The sequence below is a fragment of the Nannospalax galili genome, unplaced genomic scaffold, assembly GCF_000622305.1.
Source record: "Nannospalax galili isolate Female #2095 unplaced genomic scaffold, S.galili_v1.0 scaffold85, whole genome shotgun sequence".
Taxonomy (NCBI): Eukaryota; Metazoa; Chordata; class Mammalia; order Rodentia; family Spalacidae; genus Nannospalax; species Nannospalax galili.
The window spans coordinates 3632648-3653180 of NW_008358866.1; the positions used below are offsets into that span (position 1 = coordinate 3632648).

General features: G+C 37.6%; 1 protein-coding gene across 2 annotated transcripts in view; it reads left to right on the forward strand.

Moving 5' to 3' along the window:
• Rundc3b (RUN domain containing 3B) overlaps window positions 1-20533 on the forward strand; it is a 166656-nt gene that overhangs the window by 127125 nt on the left and 18998 nt on the right. Inside the window, exons 7-9 of one of the 2 annotated variants that reach the window (XM_008822489.3) lie at window positions 1074-1242; window positions 6784-6941; window positions 18335-18481. In XM_008822489.3, coding sequence (XP_008820711.1) covers window positions 1074-1242; window positions 6784-6941; window positions 18335-18481 — 474 coding nt within the window. The remainder of the gene's footprint in view (window positions 1-1073; window positions 1243-6783; window positions 6942-18334; window positions 18482-20533) is intronic. The other variant, XM_008822490.3, reaches the window with a different exon arrangement.

A 20533-nucleotide genomic window follows, 5' to 3' on the forward strand; every position in this document is an offset into this window, starting at 1 on the left:
TTCCTGCTCTTGTCTTATTGCTCTTGCAAGAGTTTCAAGCACTATGTTAAAGAGAAGTGGAGATAGTGGACAACCTTGCCTGGTTCCTGATTTCAATGGGAATGCTTCCAGTTTTTCTCCATTTAGAATGATGTTGTCTTTTATATAATTTTTAAAATTTATTTTTGTTTTATGTATGTGAGTGTTTTGCTTGCATGTATGTAAGTACACCTGTGGCATGCAAAGGCCACAGAGGCCAGAAGAAGATGTTGGATGCCACTGGAGTTATGGACAGTTATTAGCTGCTCTGTGAGTGCTGGGAATTGTATGTGGGTCCTCTGGAAGAGCAGCCAGTGTTTTTAACCACTGAGCCCTCTCTCCAACCCTCTCTTTTCAATACATTTTAAATATTCCTTGCATCACCTTTTGTGTTCATAATCCATATCTTTGCTTTCTTATTGCTTCAAACCCTGAATCAAATGCTCAACATTTTTCTTCCTACCTACTTTCTCATCTGTCTTTTTTTTTCACTTCATTTGGTAATTCTCTGTTATACATGTGCCATGCAGAACCTTAAATATGTGTTGAAATAAGCATTCTCTCTACTTCTGCATCCCTCCTAGTATGAAATGCTGAAGAGCGACTGGTTCTTCTAAACTTGCTGCCTTCTCCCAGCAACCTCTGCAAAGTCAAGCTGACCTTGAACACTACTGGTTGTTGTGCTCCAGCTTTACCTGGTAGTGCAGAAGGGTTAAGCAGTGATTGTCTAGGGTGATGAAAGAATCCCACTAGAAAGCCTGACAGCACATCTGGAGTTCCTCATTTTGCTTCTCTGGGAATCGTTTGTTTCCTGTGTTCTTTAGATCTCTAAATTTCACTTTAACTATAACATGTCTAGGCTTGGTTTTGTGACCAGGGAGTCAGCAGGCCATGCAGGCTTGCCTTTTTTTTCCAGGATATTTGAGTCTTTACAGTATTATTATTATAATTCTGTCTTCACTGATACTCATAACTTACAAAAGTGTTCATTTTAATAATCAGATTGGAAAGTACCATTTTATTTCACTTCTTTTTTTTTCCTTTGATCTTCCCAGTTCTGATAGTATTAGCAGTGATGAAGAGGAGCTCAGGACCTTTGGAAGCAGTGACAGTGAAAGCAGCACTCCAGAGAATGTGGGACCACCTCTCATCATGGATGAGAACAGCTGGTTTAACAAGTGCAAGAGAGTAAAACAAAAGTACCAACTTACTCTTGAACAGAAGGTATATATCAATTGTCACAAGTCTCTTGATTTGACTCTACTTACTACTTTGGGGTTATCACTATCCAGAGATCTTTAACTGCTACTTCCTCTCTGTTTCTGAGTTAGACTCTTGATTAAAAATCAGGAGAGTTGGGTGTGATACCACACACCTTTAATCTCAGCACTCCAGAGGCAGAGGCAGGTGATTTCTATGAGATCCATGCCAACTTGGCCTACATAGCATGTTCCAAGGCAGCTGAGGCTACAGAGAGACCATGTCTCAAAAACAAAACTAAAACAAACAGACCAAAAAATCAAGTGAGATACAAGATGGCAGGTTAGAGGTACTCAGCAGAAACCACATAAAAGATTAGCAATTACTGTTGAAGCCAGGCATAGTGACACAAGCCTGTAATCTCAGCACTCGGGAGAATGGAGAACTGGAGGCTAGCCTAGGCTACATAGCAAGACCCTATCTCAAATAAAACTGAATGTAGGTATAGCTTAGTGGTAGAGCACTTGGATTGCATGAGCAAAGCACTGGCTTAAATGCCCAGCACAGCAGAACAACAAGCAAGCAGACAAAAGCCCTTGAGGAAAAGCCACTTGTAGATATAAGTGACTATGGGAAAACACTGAAACTCAGTAGCATATACACAAACTTGGAGAAAACCATATGCTTTGATAGTGGAGCAGAATGTAAGACTTAACCAGCACTGACTATGTAAGAACTTAGAGGTGGAAGAGGAAGTAACCCAGTGAGCACAGCTGGCAGAGTCTAGCACTGTGAAGACTGGACATAGTGAGCCAGACTGAGCAAGGTGATTGGCACTGAAGAATCCCTATATCTCTATGCTATAGTATATATTCGAGGAGCTATCTTGAGAAAGTCTTGTCTGAGCTTGCTGCTCTGGGTATCAAAGTCCCCTGCATATACTTTGCTTCCAGGAGCTCGCAGTAAACACTGTTATACTAACTCAGTTGGAGCTTGGCTTCAAGACCTAGTATGTCCTCTTGGAGATTCTATGAAACAAACCCATTGGGAATTTTATTCAAAAGGAAACTAGTCTATGACATGGCCCAGAACTGTGGACATTTCCCCTTTAGGATTGTGAGTTGATTCTGTTCTAAGTCTTAGAACATTAGAGCCCTGAGTATCAGCATGCTGCAACCTCCAGCCCTGTTGTAATAGCTTCAACTCCAGAGCCTTGCACAGCTCTCTAAATGGACATCACAAATGATGTCAGAGAGTCTAATGCACTACTTCTGGGCCCATCTGCCACTCTGAGAGTGTTCAGAGTGTCTCTAAAATAAATACCCTAGGGGAGCTTTGTGGCTTTTCCCTAGCTCTTACTTGAGAGCAGAGCATCTAAGAGGTTTTCCAAATGCCTCTGGTCATCTGGCCAGCAACAGAAAGAAAGAAGGAAAGGAGTAAAAGGGTCCAGCTTTTGGTCTCTAAGGGGCATGTGACTAAATAATGTAGAAAGACACTCTGACTGCAGAAACTGGACAATCACTATTACCCACAGAGCTGATCACTTTAGTTGAGGAAATTTTCAATTTTTTTTAATTTTTAAATTTTATTTATTTATTTATTTATTTATTTATTTATTTTGGGTCTTTTCGAGACAGGGTCTTCCTGTAGCTCCATCTGGCCTTGAACTTGCTATGTAGGCTAGGCTGGCCTCAAACTCACAGAGATCTGTCTGCCTCTCCCTTTGTTTTTATTTTTAAAGGTATTATTATTATTATTATTGTATGGGTAGGATGTGTCTGTGTCTGAGTGCAGGCATATAGGTGCCACAGCACATGTGTAGAGATCAGAGGACAACTTTGGGGAGTGGGTTCTTGCCTACCATGAACTTAATTCATCAGGCTTGTGCTAAAAGCACTTTTGTTGTGAGGTGTCCCACCAGAGAAGACCACTCAGACACAGAGTATAGCCAAAAGAAAGTCTTTATAGCCCGCCTGCAACTACACTGGACATTAGATCTCCAGTGCAGTCCTGAGCCTTTCTTGGGATAGGCTTTCATACTGAAAAACCATATCCTTATCTGCTCAGGGGTGGAAAGAGTGCCCCCCTCAACAGTTTCTCATAGCTTAGGAGTGGAAAAGTTTCCAACAGTTTCTTCCTGCAGGTGCAAGTGGGAAGTACAGAAGCCAAAACCAAGCAGTTAGCAAGGGCGGCCAGATACATGTTGACTTTTATCTCAAATGCACTTCCTGGTGCAGCTAGGCCAAACTTTTCTATTCCCACATTTTGAATCAACTGACTCTAGTTTTCAGTTGCTGGGACTAGCTAGGGCTGTAGCATGGCATCACTATGGTCAGTCCTGAGGTGAACCATCACACTTCTACCTGCTAACCCATTTTGGAAGCCCAAACTTTTCGTTTTTGAGACATTTTATTTATTGTTGTTTGGTTTGTGTTTTTTCTCTCTCCTTTTAGTATTTGTTTCATTTTGCTTTTTGCCCTTTAAAATTTTTTACTTTCTGGGGCTAGAGGGATAGCTCAGTGGTTAAGAGCACTTGCTGCTTTTCTAGATGATCTGAGTTCAGTTCCCAGCACCCACGTGACAGCTTACAACTGCCTGTAAAAGTCCAGTACCAGGGGATCTGATACCCATTTCTGGTCTCCACATGCACACATTAACACACACACACACACACGCAGACACACACACACACACACACACACATACACATAAATAAAAATAGAAACTTAATCTTTAAAAAAATTACTTTCTGCTGCTTTTTTCCTCCTTTTTAATTTCCAAATTTTTGTTCTTTTATTTTCTGTTTTCTTTTTTATTGATTTTATTTTTAGTTTATCTTATATAACTTTTGTCCTTTTCATTTCTGTTGGTTATGATATTTTGATGGTTGTTGGCTTTGTTTTTATTCTTTATCTGATTTGCATATATATATATATATATATATGTCTTTTTGAGACAGTCTCCCTGTAGCCCCAGCTGTCCTGGAACTCACTATATAGACCAGGCTGGCCTTGAACTCACAGAGATCCGCCTGCCTCTGCCTCTGGGATTAAAGGCGTGTGCCACCACACCCGGTTTTATATGTTTATTTTTACTGTTGTTAGTTTTCCTATTTCTGTGTGGTTCTGGGGAGCAAGTCTGCTACCATTTTGAACACGTTTGCTGGATGCTCTGCTGCTGAGCTATACACTACCCCATTAGTATATCCATCACCCAGTGTTGCTTGAACCCTGCTAGATAACTTAACATTAAAGGACAGGGGACTTAAAAGCCTTCAGCTTATGATCTAGCCCCATGTAGGCAGCTCAGAATCCACTCTCGGACATTCAGCTCCATAGCTACAGCAGAGAGAAAAGGTTGTAGACACTGTACCTAAGAAACCTCTGCATAGCTTGCCCCTATACCCTGTATCTTGCTGCTAAGCCTGGAAGAGTAACAACAGAGAGCACATTCAGTATATTCATTGTCTACATCACACCTGTTGGAACCACCAGAGGAGCCCCAGTCCTCTGCAGCTTATGGAAAACACGGGTTCTTCAGACTCCAAATTAGTATACATTGTGTAAAAACCCACTAACCAAGCAAAGAGGCCACTGGGAAGCTGCACTACAGTTTGGAATTAAACTCAACACTATACAGTAAACCAACATCTAAGGGCATGTTGCCAAGAGAGACTGCTTACTAAGAAGGCCTTCACATAAAAGTTGTGTTAGTTCATCATTGTGACAAAATACCTGAATTGAGGGAAGTAATTTATAGGAAAAAATAAAATGTTTATTTTAATAGGTTTACAGTTTCAGAGTTTTGAACCCGTATCTGACTTGGTCCATTGCTTTTAGGACTTTAGTGAGGCAGAATATCATTATTTCATGAGACTGTGGTAGACAAAACTGCTCACCTTATGATGGTCAGGAAGCCAAAAGAATTAACGGGGACAAGGACAAGGTATAATTCCTAGAAATATGCATCTTCCCAATGATCTACTTTCTCCAACTAGGTCCTACCTCCTTCAGTTTCTCCTGGCTCCCAGTAGTCCACTAAGCTATGAATCCATCAGTGGATTAACTCATTGATGAAGTTAAGAGTCCTCATAATCCACCCCCCCCAATACTGCTATAATAGAGACCATGCCCTCAGTGAATGACCTTTGTAATTCACTCCATATCAAAGCTATAATAAAAGTGGAAAGGAAGCTGATCTCAACAGATGCACATGCACAAAACTCAACATACAAACAAGAAATATTGGCAGAAAAGAGCAATATGATTTCCTTCACAGTTTCACAGTTCTCTTGTAAATGACTCCAAAAATATCTAAGTACAAGAAATACCACATAGTTCAAAAAGAATGCTTTTTAAGAATATCAGCAAGCCAGTCATGTTTGGCTGTGCATTTAACCCCTTACTCGGGAGACTGAAGCAGGAGCATCACCATGGATTTGAGACCAGCCCAGGCTGCATAGTGAGTCCCTGGCTAGCCGAGGCTGCATAGTAAGAACTGTCTCAAAAATTAATTGATACACAGATATTCTAAAAAGGAACCAAACAGATTTTGGAATAAAAATCTTGTTACATCATAAAAATTTAGTCAAAATTCTCACCAATGCAATAGATCAAGTAAAAAAGAGAATATTAGGGCTTAAAGACAAGTCAATGTATTATCAGATTTGAACAATAATAAGAAAGAAAAGACACCTGCATACACATGGCATATGTAAACTCACACAGGTATACACACATAACATAAGTAAAAAATAAATGCAAATAAATCTTTTTTAAAAAGTTTTAACCAAGTATAACAGCACTCACCTGTAACCCTGGGCACCCTATAGTGCTGTGGAAGAAGGCAGAGACAGGAGGTGAAACTTGAAGGCCAGCTTGGACTCTGTCCCCCCCACTCCACCCCCAAAAACTCTCTAAAAAATGGAGAGAGGACTGGAGAGATGGCACAGAAGTTAGGAGCACTGACTGCTCTTGCAGAGGACCCGGGTTCAATTCTTAGCACCCACATGGTGGTTAGTAACCATCTGTAACTCAAATTCCAGGGGATCCAACACTCTTCTGACTTACACAGGCATTGCATGATATGGATGCACTTACAGGCATACAGCATTCATACACATAAAATAGAAATAATAAAATATTTTTTAAATTAACTATTAAGAATGGAGAATATATATTAAACTTTCTATTTTATTAAAATTATTCATCAGTAATATTTTGAAAATGTTTCATTAAAATATGGTTAGAAATTATGCTTAAGATGCTCAACATTTATCTTTAAGATACCTTAAAAGAGGGGCTGGAGAGATGGCTCAGTGGTTAAGAGCACTGGCTGCTCTTGTGATTCCCAGCACCCACATGACGACTAACAACCACCCATAACTCCAGTTCCAGGATCTGATGTCTTCTGACCTCCAAGGGCATTGCACAACCCAAATGCACTTACACACATGCAGACAATACACTTATACACATAAAATAAAAATAATAAGTAAAATATTTTTTAAAAGATATCTTAGAAGTTTTGTACTTGTTAATTATCTTTGTGATACTGTATTTCCAGGGTTATCTTGAAGAACTCTTATGTCTTCGTGAGAACCAGCTTTCTGAATCTGTCTCTCAGAATAAAATATTGCTTCAAAGGATTGAAGATTCTGATCTGGCCCATAAGTTGGAGAAAGAACAATTAGAATATATCATTGTGGAGCTTCAAGATCAGCTGTAAGTGAGCTACTCATAAAACTTTTGGCAGCATATCAACATGAAATGTGTTTTGCTATAAAATTCAAATTCTAAGCTTGGTGTGGTGGCATATGCCTTTGATCCCAGCACTTGGGAGGCAGAGGCAAGTAGATCTCTGTAAGTTCAAGGCCAGCTGGAACATGGCAAGTTCCAGCCCAGCTGAGGCTACAGGGAGACCTCTATCAAAAAAAATAAATAAATAAAAGATTCAAATTCTAAGAAATCTTGTTGCCTCTATTAAATCTTTTCACTCTTTTTAAAGTTTAAATATGTGGGGCTGAAAAGATGGCTCCTCTGTTAAGAACATTGGCTGTTCTTCCAGAGGATCTGCATTTGATTCCCAGCATCCACATGGTAGCTAAGAACCATCTGGAACTCCAGTTCCAGGGGATCTGATGCCCTCTTCTGGCTTCTGAAGGCATTGCATGCACATGGTGCACTTACATATATGCAGGCAAAGTACTCATGCACATAAAATAAAAATAATAAAAAAATCTTTTAAAATTTAAATTTGTGTTTCTTATTTCAAAAATAATTTTTGTTTTGGAAAAATTAGAAAATAAAAATTACCTTCAGTTGTACTATTATTGAAATACATATTTTTAATAGTTTAAGTTGGGGAGGGGTTATTTGTTTTTCCAGTGCTGAAGATCAAACTCAGGGCCTTGTACATGCTAGGCAGATGCTCTACCACTGAATCACATACTTAGCCCTTAAGCATTTATTTAGTTAAGTTAGTTCTTGTTTGACTGCAAAAAAGATGATGCATTAAACCAGCATTGCTCTTGTAGTCCTGATCACCAGGCTTTGCCAAAATATCATTGTGCACAGTTTAGAACTACATTTTAAATGTTTTTGTAGCAAGCCATTTTTGGATGAAGAAAGCTACATATAGAAATTGAGGCCAGGCATGGTGGCCAAACCATGGAGAAAAGTCTGCTTTTGACTTCAGAGACCAGGGTGCTTATCTCAGGGGCTTGTAGAACCCTTAAGGCCCTGTAGGGGAGGGGGCAGGGCTGCTAGGTGATCTGAACCCCAACAGTAGTCTTATGTGAGATTGATACTGCTGCGAACTACAGTGCATGGTTTTTCTCCTATTTCATTGTGTTGGTTTGCTTTTACTTTTACATCGATTAAAAAGTGTTAAATGTTGGCAGATATAGTACTACTAGGAAAAAGAAAGCAATTAGAATATTTCTTCTGCTTTGGTTTTGAATTTCAAGAGATTAACTTTTAAGTTCTAATTTTGAAATGGTAGTTGAATTAGTGTCTAAAATTATGACATAATTATGTTCATAGTGCATGGTGGATGTATCCTTGTTTAATTACTAATTAGCAGGTGTTACTTGTTACTATAATTCTTTTTCTCATTCATGTATTTGATGAAATACTGTTATATTTTATAAGACAGTTTGACAAAGACACATTTAGTTGAATTTATAGTTGGTAGAGTTTTAAAATATTGAATTATTTTAAATTTGAAAATATTAGTAATAATGTACTTGTAAAATAATATAAAAGTAAATATTCCATGACTGTGTCTAAAACTAAAAAAGAATACAAAGATACATGAGCAGAGAACATTTTACATTAATATTCATAAGCCAGATAAGAATTTCCTCATTCTTGAAATTTATATGGATTAAAAACAAGTAAATTCTCATTACTTTTCTTGGTATTCATTTTTAACTTTTTTGTCATTTTGTTTTGCTTTTTTTTTAAAGATGGAGGTCTCCCTATAGCCCCAGCTGGCTTGGAACTCACAATGTAAACCAGGCTGACCTCCACACCCAGCATAAATTTCTATCTTTTTAAAACTTATCCGTTCATTTGACAAATATTTGTTGAAAATAGTGTGATGAGGTGTTCTAGGTGCTAGTGACTGGAGTGAAATAGTCTCTGCTTCACAGAGTTTATAAGGGCTCAAAACAGAGACTGACAATAAGTGAGTAGTGTCTGACAGATGGTTCCATCTCATAATATTAGATTATTTTCCTAAAGATCATAGTTTAAGGGGCTGGAGAGATGGCTCAGCTCTTAAGAGCACTAGGACCCAGGTTTGATTCCCAGTACCTACATGACAGCTAACAACTGTCTGTAATTCCAGTTCCAGGGTATCTGACTCTGACCTCTGTGGGCACTGCACAAGACAGGTGCACCTACCTACATGTAAGCAATACACTCATACACATAAAATAAAAATAGTAAAATATGTTTTTAAAAATTATAGCTTAAGATTTTCTCAATGTGCCATGTCTCAGAACCATTTGAGTACATGTCAAGAATTGTGGAACATCAGACAATATGATATATGGAAAATCTCAGGTTTTCTATACTGCTGTCTCAGTTCATTTTCTGCTGTTATAACAGAATACCTGAAACTGGTTTATTTGTAAAGAACAAGTTTTGGAGTCCAGGAAGTTAAAAAGCATGACGGCACAACTGGTGAAGGTCCTATTTGTGCTGTCATCCCATGGAGAAAGGAGGAAAGGACAAGAGTAAGAGCATGCAAGGAATCTAACTCTAACCTCAAGTCATTTGGTCATCCATGAATGGATTAATTGGCACTAATACATTAGTCTGTGATGGTGGAACCCTCATTATCTGAATACCTCCCATGAGATACCACCCCCAACACTTTTGCTTTTGGGAATGGGTTTCCAACACATGCTTTGGGGAGGATACAACCAAATAGTAACCCATCCTGATGTGAGGAATTTTGCTGGACTCATTCTTAAAGCTTACCTTGTGGCCTCAGTGCTATAGATATATTGTATTACAGGATTAAAAGGTCATGTCTTGGACCTTTTGAGCTTCTTAGGAATACTTGGAGCCACAGACATTAAATCCCTGAGTGCCGAGAATTATAATATGTACAGGATATATCTAACAGATAAAAGTGTGGTTACATCATGAACACCAGCATGGTCTTTGGCCAAGAAAGAAACAACACAAAAGAGAGAAGCTGACTTTCCAGACCCAAGCCACAAGTAAAGAATCAAACATGGGACCAGAGGCAGGAGGATCTGTTCAAGGTCATCCTGGGCTGCATAATGAAACTAGCTTGTGCTACATGACGTCTTCCTCTCTCAAACACCCCTCCTCCAAATCACAAATACCAACAAAAAAGAACCAAACACCTTAACTATCAGAACTCTGTTCTGGTTACATCAAACAACTTTTATTCCAGTGTCATAGTTAGGGTGTACAGTATACTTATATGGCACAATCATGGCTCTTTTTAAACATTAGGGCAGTTTTTAAGAAATTGCAATAAAGTCATTGTAATTCATAAAACATGTGTAATACAGAGATACATGTAAAATACAATTTGTGTACCTGATTGCAGGTAACAGTTAAATGTGTCAGCAATTTCAAACATAGTTTGATATTTCCTATAATAAAATATAATGCAAAATTTTTTTTTAAAGAGTCAAACAAATAAACATCAGAATAGTTTTGAATTGGCTAAGTATTGCCATCAAAGTCTGGGTCTTTTAAGAGCATATAAATAATTATAGACTTGTTTGAACCTAATTTCTAAACAGAAGAAAATAATGAAATAATGTAAATAATGTTTTAGGCTCAGAAGAACCTAGGGTGATTATTTTCAGGCAGTTGTAGGCTACATCTACTGGGAAATGAAAGACTTTGAGAACAGAGTGAAAGGAATCATTGAGAACACCAGTATTTGAGGACTAAGTGAAGGGGAAAAGAAACCAAGAAGGAAAATTCCATGAGACATGTAGTTTTGTTATTTCAAAAGAGAAAAAAATATTTTTTCTTATTTGTTTATATTACATTCACTTAGCATAAAAATATGATTGCTTAGACCCCACAATCATAGAGTGTCATTTCATTGATCTGAGCTGAGACTTGGATAGCAATATTTTTAAATGCTTCCATAGTTTTCTAAAGTTTTGTTAGGGTAGCAAACTAGTAGACTAGTCATTTATTGCAATTTCTAGCAACATGATATTTATTATGTTCTATCAACAGTTGTTTAATTGAAAGCTAACTGGCCATTTTTGTTATCAAAGGCATATTAATATTTAATTTCAAAAAGTAGAAATAGAATACATGTGATGTGTTTTGTTTTGAGATAGGATCTCATGTAGCGTAGGCCAGCCTCCAACTCACTATGTAGCTGCAAATAACCTTGAACTCCTGATTCTCCTGCTTCCATCTCCCTCTAGAGTTCTAGGATTACAGGGATGTGCCACCACACCCAGCCATATTCTGTATTGTTATCTTCTAGATTAACTTATTTTTCAGGGTTCCTTTGAGATATTTTCTCTTGTCTTTCAGATTCAAAACATGGATCATAGGTTATTATTATTTGTTTATCCTACTGATGTTGAGCCACTTTTCTGGGAATATGCAAATAAATTTTTTGTAATTTTTTGTCATCTCAGTGCTTACAGAGAATTCAGACATGGAAACAGTAAGAGCTGTATTTTGTAAGTGCTGTGATAGAGGCTTGTGGTACACAGTGGGAAACAAAAACTTTCCTTGTGAAATAAATGAACTAGGAAGTCCATAAAAAGGTAATGAAGCTTATTGTTTCATTCCTTAATAATGTCTTGAATGCAGAGGAATCAGATAAGCCAGAACACAGAGAAATAGATATAGAAAGCTTCATGGTAGCGTCTCATCACTCAAAACATAGAGGACACATATGTGTGTATCTTGGGAGCTAAATAGATAGACAGTGGCCAGATAGATGATAGTCATACAGAGCCGTATGAAATTACCAGCATCAGATTAGATTTCCATTTGATGCACTGGATACTTTATTTGTTTATTTATTTATTTATTTATTTATTTATTTATTTATTTATTTACGTATTCATTTATTTGTATAGCGTGTTTTTGCCTACATGTGTGTAAATGCACCATGTGTATGCAATACCTAAGGAGGCCAGAAGAGGCATCTGATCTTCTGGAACTGGAGTTAAAGATTTTTTGTTTTTTGGCTTTTTGAGACAGGGTTTCTCTGTAGCCCCAGCTGGCTTGAAACTTGCCATGTAGACCAGATTGATTAAAAGCATGCACCACCATACCCAGCTGAGCTATAGATAATTATAGTCATGTGGGTTCCAGGAACCAAACCCACATCTTCTGCAAGAGCAGCCAGTGCTCTTAATTGCTGAGCCATCTCTCCAGGCCCTGGATACTGGTAATTTAAAGGTGAATACAAAAGAATATATCAAAGTCCAGTAAACAGCTATATATACATGTGCACAATAATTGGAGCATTAATACTTAGAGAGGTATTAGGGGAATGGTGATCCCAAGAAAACATCACTAGAAATTTGATATGGGAATTGGTTTTCAGAAATTCTCCAGATAGCAAGGGAGAGAAAGGCAGGAAGCATACTCCAGGTAAAGGAGAAGAAATAAAGAGAGATACAATGCACCATGTGAGGAAAATGAAGGAAATATAAAATTTAAAATATTGTTAAAAATAAAATTAATTTTCTGAAAACATTGAAATAACTTACTGGGACTGTTAATTTTTACCGAAGATGAGCCTCAAGAAAATTTAAGTTCCTATAAAATTCTACATTATTAAAAGAGAATGATAAACATATCATCTTTATTGCTTTGTATTCTTGTGACAGTATTTCAAATTGAATTTTAGCACATTACTAATGGATAGCTTGGTTGTGGAATGCTATTTTAAAGAGACAGCAAATAATCAAATTTATTTCTCTTTTTTAAAAAATGAGAAATTAACATCTTCCTGAAAAGATGCAAAGAATTCACAATGAAAAATTTTTACTATTTATAATCAATCCATAGTCTTAGTGTTGTGTTGTATTTAGTTAAGATACAGTAGCAATCAAGTGAAGAAAAACTATAAATCTAAGTATATAGTGTGGGTAGTAAATTATATGCTTATATATAGTTAAATTATATGTTTAGAAATGATTAAGACTTTTCAGGGTTTAATTAGGTTCTGCCTAATAAATTATACTCATTAACAGTGTGGTGGTGTGTGCCTTTAATCCCAGCATGAAAGAGGCCAAGATAGGTGGATCTCAGTGAGATTGAGGCCAGGCTGGTCTACATTGCAAGTTCCAGGCCAGCTGGGGTTACAGAGAGACCCTGCCTCAAAAATAAATTAATTAATTAATTAAATTCAGTCTTAGACACAAAGAAGGATTTTCTTAAGATACTAAGCTACTTTTCCTTTCAAAAACAAAAATTTTTCAAAAATTAACTGAAAACTTCCTAGTTTTCCTTCAGATTTTTTGTAGAAAAGATGTTCTCCATCTTCACTGAAGAGGTTTTGTGTTTGTAAACCCATGGTAATTTGAAATAATGTATATCTATCAAAGACATGTTCAGGTCAGAAAATTAAGGTTATATACAAAGAACTCATAAAATAGCCAACTGATAATGATAACACATAATTCAACCTAATTATGTATAAAAATTCAAACTTTAGTTTTAAATGATGTATTTTTACCTAAGTAAAAGATTTTTACTTAGCATTTTCTGTAAATGCTAGATGATTCCTAAGCAATTTAGAAAAATAGCAGTTGAAAGTGTCAGAATGTAATGAGAAAGGAAATTTAAATTGTACGTTTTATGCTACCTCTTCTATGAAGATATTCCTTGTGAAAAATTACAATTATAGATACTTTTAGATCATTATTAAATATTAAGTGTATCCATTACTAATATGTTTACTTGATAATAGTTGTGAACATATTGTTTTCAATTGTGGAAATGCTGTGAGATATTTTGTAGACTTAAATTTTTGATTAGAAGTCAGAAGGCAGAGGTGGGTGGCTCTCAGAGGCCAGTCTGGTCTACATAGCAAGTTCCAGGCCAGTCAGCTATAGTGAGACCCTGTCTTAAAAACTTTTTTCTTTAACCTTTTAACTTGGTCTTAAGTACTAAAAAATAGTAAAACCTTTAAGAGCCCAATATGTAACTAATTTAACCCTTAAAATAATGCTGCAACATAGGTTTCATTATCATCCTTGTTTTATAGATGATTCAAGGATTAAGAAGACATTTAAGGGGTTGGAGAGATGGCTCAGTGGTTAAGAGCACTAGTTGCTCTTGCAAAAGACCCGGGTTTGATTTCCAGCACCCACATGGCAGCTAACAACTGTCATAACTCCAGTCCCAGAGAATCCAGTGCCCTCTTCTGACCTCCGCAGGCATTGCATGACCCAGGTGCACTTACATACACGCAAGCAATACACTCCTACACATAAAATAAAATAATAAATAAATAAGTAAATAAATAAGCCACTTAAGGGGGCTAAAGAAATAGTTTAACAGTTAAAAGCACTGGTTGCTTTTGCAGAGGACCTGGGCTCACTTTCCAGCACCCACATGGTGGCGCACAACCATCAGTACCTCCAGTTCTAGGGGATCTATCGCCCTCTTTTGGCTTCTGTAGGCATTGTACATATGTGGTGCATTTAACATCATATATGCATGCACAACACTCATACACATAAAATAAAAAAAGAATTCACAGGCTGGAGAAGTGACTCAGTGATTAAGAGCACTGACTGCTCCTGCAGAAGACCTAGGTTTGATTCCCTACACCCATAGGGTGGCAAACAACTGTTCATAATTCCAGTTTCAGGGGAATCCAAAGCTCTCTTCTGACCTCCACCAGCATTGTATGACACAGTTGTACTTACATACAGGCAGGCAATACACTCATACACATTAAATAAAATTTTTTTAAAAAGAATTCACATTGGGGCTGGAGAGATGGCTCAGTGGTTAAGAGCACTGGCTACTCTCACAGAGGACACTGTTTTGGTTCCCAGCACCCACATGGTAGCTAACAGCCATCTGTAACTCCACTTTCAGGGATCTGACACCTTCTTCTGATCTTCACGGACATTGCAAAACATGAGTGCACTTACATACATGCAGGCAATACACTCATACACATAAAGTAAAAATAATAAATAATTTAAAAAAAAGAATTCACTTAAAGGTCTGAAGAGATAGATAGCTTGGCAGTTAAGGGCATATACTGCTCTTGCAAAGGACCAAATTCAGTTCCCAGTACCTACATTGGTTGGCTTACAGCCACCTGTAACTCCAGATCCCAAGGGATCTGATGCCTCTGGCCTCTGTGGGCACCTGCATGCACTCTTGTGCACATACTCCACACATATACACATGCACACACACACATGCATACATACACATGTGTGCATGTAACTAAAATGAGATATTTTTAAGAGTGGTTAGTAGAACACAAGAGTGCACACACACACACACAATTGAAAATAAAATGTTTTTTAAAAATAATCCACTTAGTCACATAGTTGAATGGTGGAACTGTCACTGTTCCATGCAGTGTAAATACTACAGCTCTTGATCATCTTTGTAGTGTGTGTGTGTGTGTGTGTGTGTGTGTGTGTGTGTGTGTGTCTATGTGTGAAGGACTGTATGCATGTGTGTATGCATGTGGGAGGTGTGCCTCTGCATTCATATGCACAGAACAATGAGTGTCTTCTTCTATCACTTTGTTTCCTTGAGACAGGATCTCTCACTGAACCATAAACTTGCCATTTTGGCTAGGCTGGCTTACCAATGAGTTCCTAGGATTTATGTTTCCACTTCCCAATGCTGGGGTTATAAGCATACTCAGCAATGCCCAGCTTTTTATGAGGGTGCTAGCTATTTGAACTTAGGTCCTCATGTTTGCATAGCAACCACTCTAACCTACTGAGCCATATCAATAGCCCCAATCTTTTTTTTTTTTTTTTAAGAAAAGAACTCACTATAGCCAAGGCTGGCCTCATACTTGCAAATCTGGCTCAACCACCTGAGTATCTTAACATTACATCCATGAACAACTACACCCAGTTGCTGTGTCTCCCAATCTTAACCTTTTACAATGAGGTAGTATATGGAGAGTCAGCCAGAATAAGTATTGTCATGGTTGACTTTGGCTGTCAATATGACATACATGGGAAGAGGGAACCTCAGCTGAGGCATTTCCTCTCTAACAGATTGGCCTGTGGCCAGATCTGTGGGGCATTTTTTTTTAATTGTTGAATGTTGTGGGAGAGCCTAGCCCACTGCAGGTGGTGCCACCCCAGGGCAGGTGGTCCTGGATTATATAAGAAAACAGGCTTAACACAGACCAGAAGAGCAAGGTAGTAATCAGAATTCCTCCTTGGTCTCTGTTTCAGCTCCTGCCTCTAGGTTCCTGCCTTGGCTTCCCTCAAAGATGGACTGTGATGTGGAAGCAAAAACCAAAAAAACCCTTCCCTCCCCAAGTTGATTTTGGTTAGTGTCTTATCACAGCATCATAGAAACAAAGTAGGGCGGAAGTTGGTACCAGGAATGTGGAATATTGCTGTGATAGACCTGACCATATTGTTTTGGAGAATTGTAGAAGTGTTTGGAGCTTCAGACTAGAAAAGCTGTTGAGTCTTCATAGCCTAATGGACTGCTTCATGGGAGCTTGGAAGATAAGAATGCTGAGCCTGGCGCAGTGGCATACACCTTTAATCACAACACTTGGGAGGCAGAGGCAGGTGGATCTCTGTGAGTTCAAGGCCAGCCTGGTCTACATAGTGAGTTCCAGGCCAGCTTGGGCTACAGAGAGACTCTTGTCTCAAAAAAAGAAAAAAAACCGCTGAGAAAAAAATGCAGATAACGGAGGCCTAGCTTGTGATGTTTCAGAGGGAAGCAGAAACTATCAGGGCCATTCATGTTATATATTTGAATTAAGAAACTGTGGTTTCTGGTCACCTGGGGCTGGAGAATCAGCTGTGATTAACAAAAGACCAGCACCAGTGAAGTGAAACCTTGGCTTTACTGGGACAATGAGCACTGGTTAGCTAGGGCTGAAAAGTAAGCTGTGATTAACAAGAAACCAACAGCATTGAGGCAAAAGCAATGTTAAATACTTTGGTTTTTTAAGAGATTTTTATGTCTTTTCCATTGAAATGCGTTGTTGCAATTCTCCAAAAAATTATCTTAATAAAATTTTAAAACATTTTCCATTTTAAAATTATGAGACAATCTATAATGTTTATATTAGGTGATGTTTGTTTTTGGAAATCATGGAACAAATAATTTTAGTATATAGTTTTTTGCATGTTATGTAAATCACAAATATTCTGTAGCCCATTGGAGGCATGTAAACATGGCTATGCCAGTAGACCCACTGTTAGCAGTTAGAGGCATGTGCTGGCTGATTGTCTTTAGTACAGGATTGTGCTTCCAATACCTCACTGTCACCCCTCCCTTGCATCCACAACAGTACTATGGACTATGGAGGTTAGTGATAGGCAGCCATCACATCCCTGCTTCTGACATGATGAATCAAAACTTTGGTACACAAAGGTCATGGGCTCCTAGCCAGGCATGGTGGCACATACCTTTAATCCCCAGCACTTAGAGGGCAGAGGCAGGTGGATCTCTGTGAGTTCAAGGCCAGCCTGGTCTACATAGTGAGTTCCAGGCTAGCTGGGACTACAGGGAGACCCTGTCTCAAAAAAAAAAAAAAAAAAAAAAAAAGGTCATGGGCTCCTATTTGAAAATACAGGTATACATGTCACCAGAATGTTTTGTAAGACTTTTTAGATGTACAGTAAGACCTTTGCTTTTAAATTATTTAGATCATTAATTCCAAAAGTTGAATTAATTCATGATAATGATCAACTAGTTCGTGTATTTGAAATTTTGGCAAAACTCAAATTCTTCTTCAAGTTTTTATTAACAAATAAAATGAAAGAAAATCGTGAATTGTTATAATGACTTCATTCTGTCACTGAAACATGGCCACCTGGTTAAATCAGTAAGTGTAATTGACATTGATTTATTTTTATGAAAATGTGTTAATAGTGATTTCTGTCCAAAATGATTATGGAAATCTCGTGGATTTTTATTTCGTATATTTCTGTATTCTTTTTTTTTTAAAAAATTCATTTAACTGATCCTTGTTTACATGAGTTAAATTACTTTTATGTTTGTTTCTGAGTTTCGAAGTCAGGAAATCATAGACATGGGATCTATATTTTAGCAAGCATCAGATAGGCTGTATCTAGACTGGATTGCTTTTTTTACTTTAGGTGTAAAGTGCCTTTGGATCCTTTAGTTCTGAGTAATAATCTCAGAGGAAAAGACAGAAAGTCTGAATTTCAGTAGTAGTGATTTATTCTAGCCAGCAGAGAAATTCTGAAAAGTGCATATTGCAGGAGACAAAACAGTCCCAAGTCCCAGCCAGTTTTGCTGTAGTTCTGCTCACAGTCTATTAGCATACCATTTTTAAATGATAAGTTTGGGGGCCTAAATTGATACCATTGGGTTCCTCTGCCATTGTAGAACAGTGAAGACAAAAGCACTCACCATCTTAATATTCACAGGACTGTGCTAAAGAATAATGATTTAAGATCAAGACAAGAGTTAACTGCCCACCTCACCAACCAGTGGCCTTCCCCAGGAGCTCTGGATGTCAATGCTGTTGCCTTGGATACGTTGCTATACCGAAAACACAATAAACAGTGGTATAAGTAAGTGTAATACTTTTTTTTCAACTAATTACAAATTTAGTTATACCAAAACATGTGGCTATCCACTTTGGCATCTCAGTTATTTTTCTGAACTTATTATTAGCACAGATTGGCTTTTAGGACTCCTTTGGTGAAATTTCCTTAAGGAGCAGATGTCTGACTGTTTTGAAGCCAAGGCACCTGGGGAAGTAAAGTGTCTGAGGAATTTCTAGGTAATAGTATCTTACCAGCTGCTTGCTTCTGTTAAATTTTCAGCCAGTCCTTTAATTATATCTGAGCTTGTTTTCTTGATATTTATTTTTGTGTTTTAGCTTTGGTGTTGTACTTGCCTAGAATTAATTTTTCCAATTGTCAGAAAAGACCAAACTCCAAACCTTAAAGTGCATAGAAATATACAGTTCTCAGTGGGTCTGAAATAATTTTATTACAATAAGTCTAAATTTTTTTACAGTAAGTCAAATTTTTAGGAGATATAAAAAATAATTGCTTCACCTGTGGGCCACAGACTCTTTTCCTTTGTCTTTGTCCTAATGTTCAGACTTTCATTTGGTTACGGAGTCTTAGGATTGAATGAGCTAAAAATCTTAAATAATCTTCATTTTGAAAAAAGCTGTATCAGCATCTTTGTGCTTTTCGCCACTTTCCATCTTAGTCATTTATTTTTACTTTATTTCCTGTTCAGTTAATTTTCTCTTTTCCCCAATATTCTCTTCTTGCACCCCCTTAGCTTGCTTTTTTCTATTTCTCCTTTTCTTTTTCCATCTTCCCACCTTCTCCCCCACCCCCATTTATTTCTCTACTCTTCTGTGTAATTCCTTTGCTTAGGTGTCACTGGTAGAACCACACACTTGTGTTTCTTAGGGTGCCCTGCTAGGTCATGAGTCACTGTAGGTTTCTGTCTGTGGAGCACTGATCTAGATTGTGTGCTTCTTGACTCAGTTACTCCATCAGATACGTTTTAGCACAGGCATAGCTTCCAACTTCTTTATTCTGTGTTTGTGGTTGTTCTTGAATTCAAAGAATTCAAACTAAATTTGACCTTTTGTTTTTAAAAGTTTTGCTAGAGGCTTTAATGGCTTTATTGTTTCATTGATTATTTGATATAAGTAGAGGTGAGTAGATTCTTTTTGGACTAAAACAGTAGAACGCTCTCATTTGCTAAATTGTGCTTCTTAGAAGTATGACTCAAGGTGTTGGCTTTGGATAGTTCATTGATTAGAATATAGTTCCTTTACATACTCATAAAAGTTTTGAGTAATCTATGCTAAGTATCACTCTACCCTTCTGTGTCATACTGAATTAATAGAATAATATTTATATTTCAAACTTCTGATTAAAAAAACATAATTTATAGAAATACTTGGTATATTTACATTATATATAATTCATGAGACACCCTTACATTTTTTACTTCACGATTTTGTGGCAGATTTTACAAGGGAACTGACACTGATTCTAGCCACCCCAACAGCTATCAAAGTGCCTGAAAACAAATCCTGAGTCCATCACTCTAAGGTCCAGCCTTGGCAGACAAAAGAAAAATGAAGAGGAACCCAATAGAGGGATGCTTTTGGAAGTTCCCATCAAGAAATTCCAATGGACTCTGATATGAATATTTGAAATTTGCCATGTTCTGACCTTTTTCTGGTTCCCTGTCTAGAACTTGTAATGCTAACTACTCTTGCCTTTACTTCTCCTTCACATTTCCTAGGCACCAGTCAAGGACTTTTCTCCCTACAGTTAAGAGTTACACATTTTGGGAGTGTTTTAGATAGACCCATTGAAGGGGTACCCCAGTTGCCTTACCCTGTGCCCCTGTTCTGCATGGAAGAAGTCAGAGCGGTCTGTGTCCCGATTCCCTGTTGGCAATTTGGGTAACCTCTTCAGGGGATGGTGTGATAAGAATAGGAGGTAGGAAATGGCTAGGCAATTAGGGTAAAAAAGACCCCAAAGAAAAGTAGCCAGTTTCTTGACTAAAAATCAAAATGTCATTGGGCCTCTTAGCAACATACTCTGTTCCAAAGGCCAAAAATGTCAAAAGTATTTGGGAGC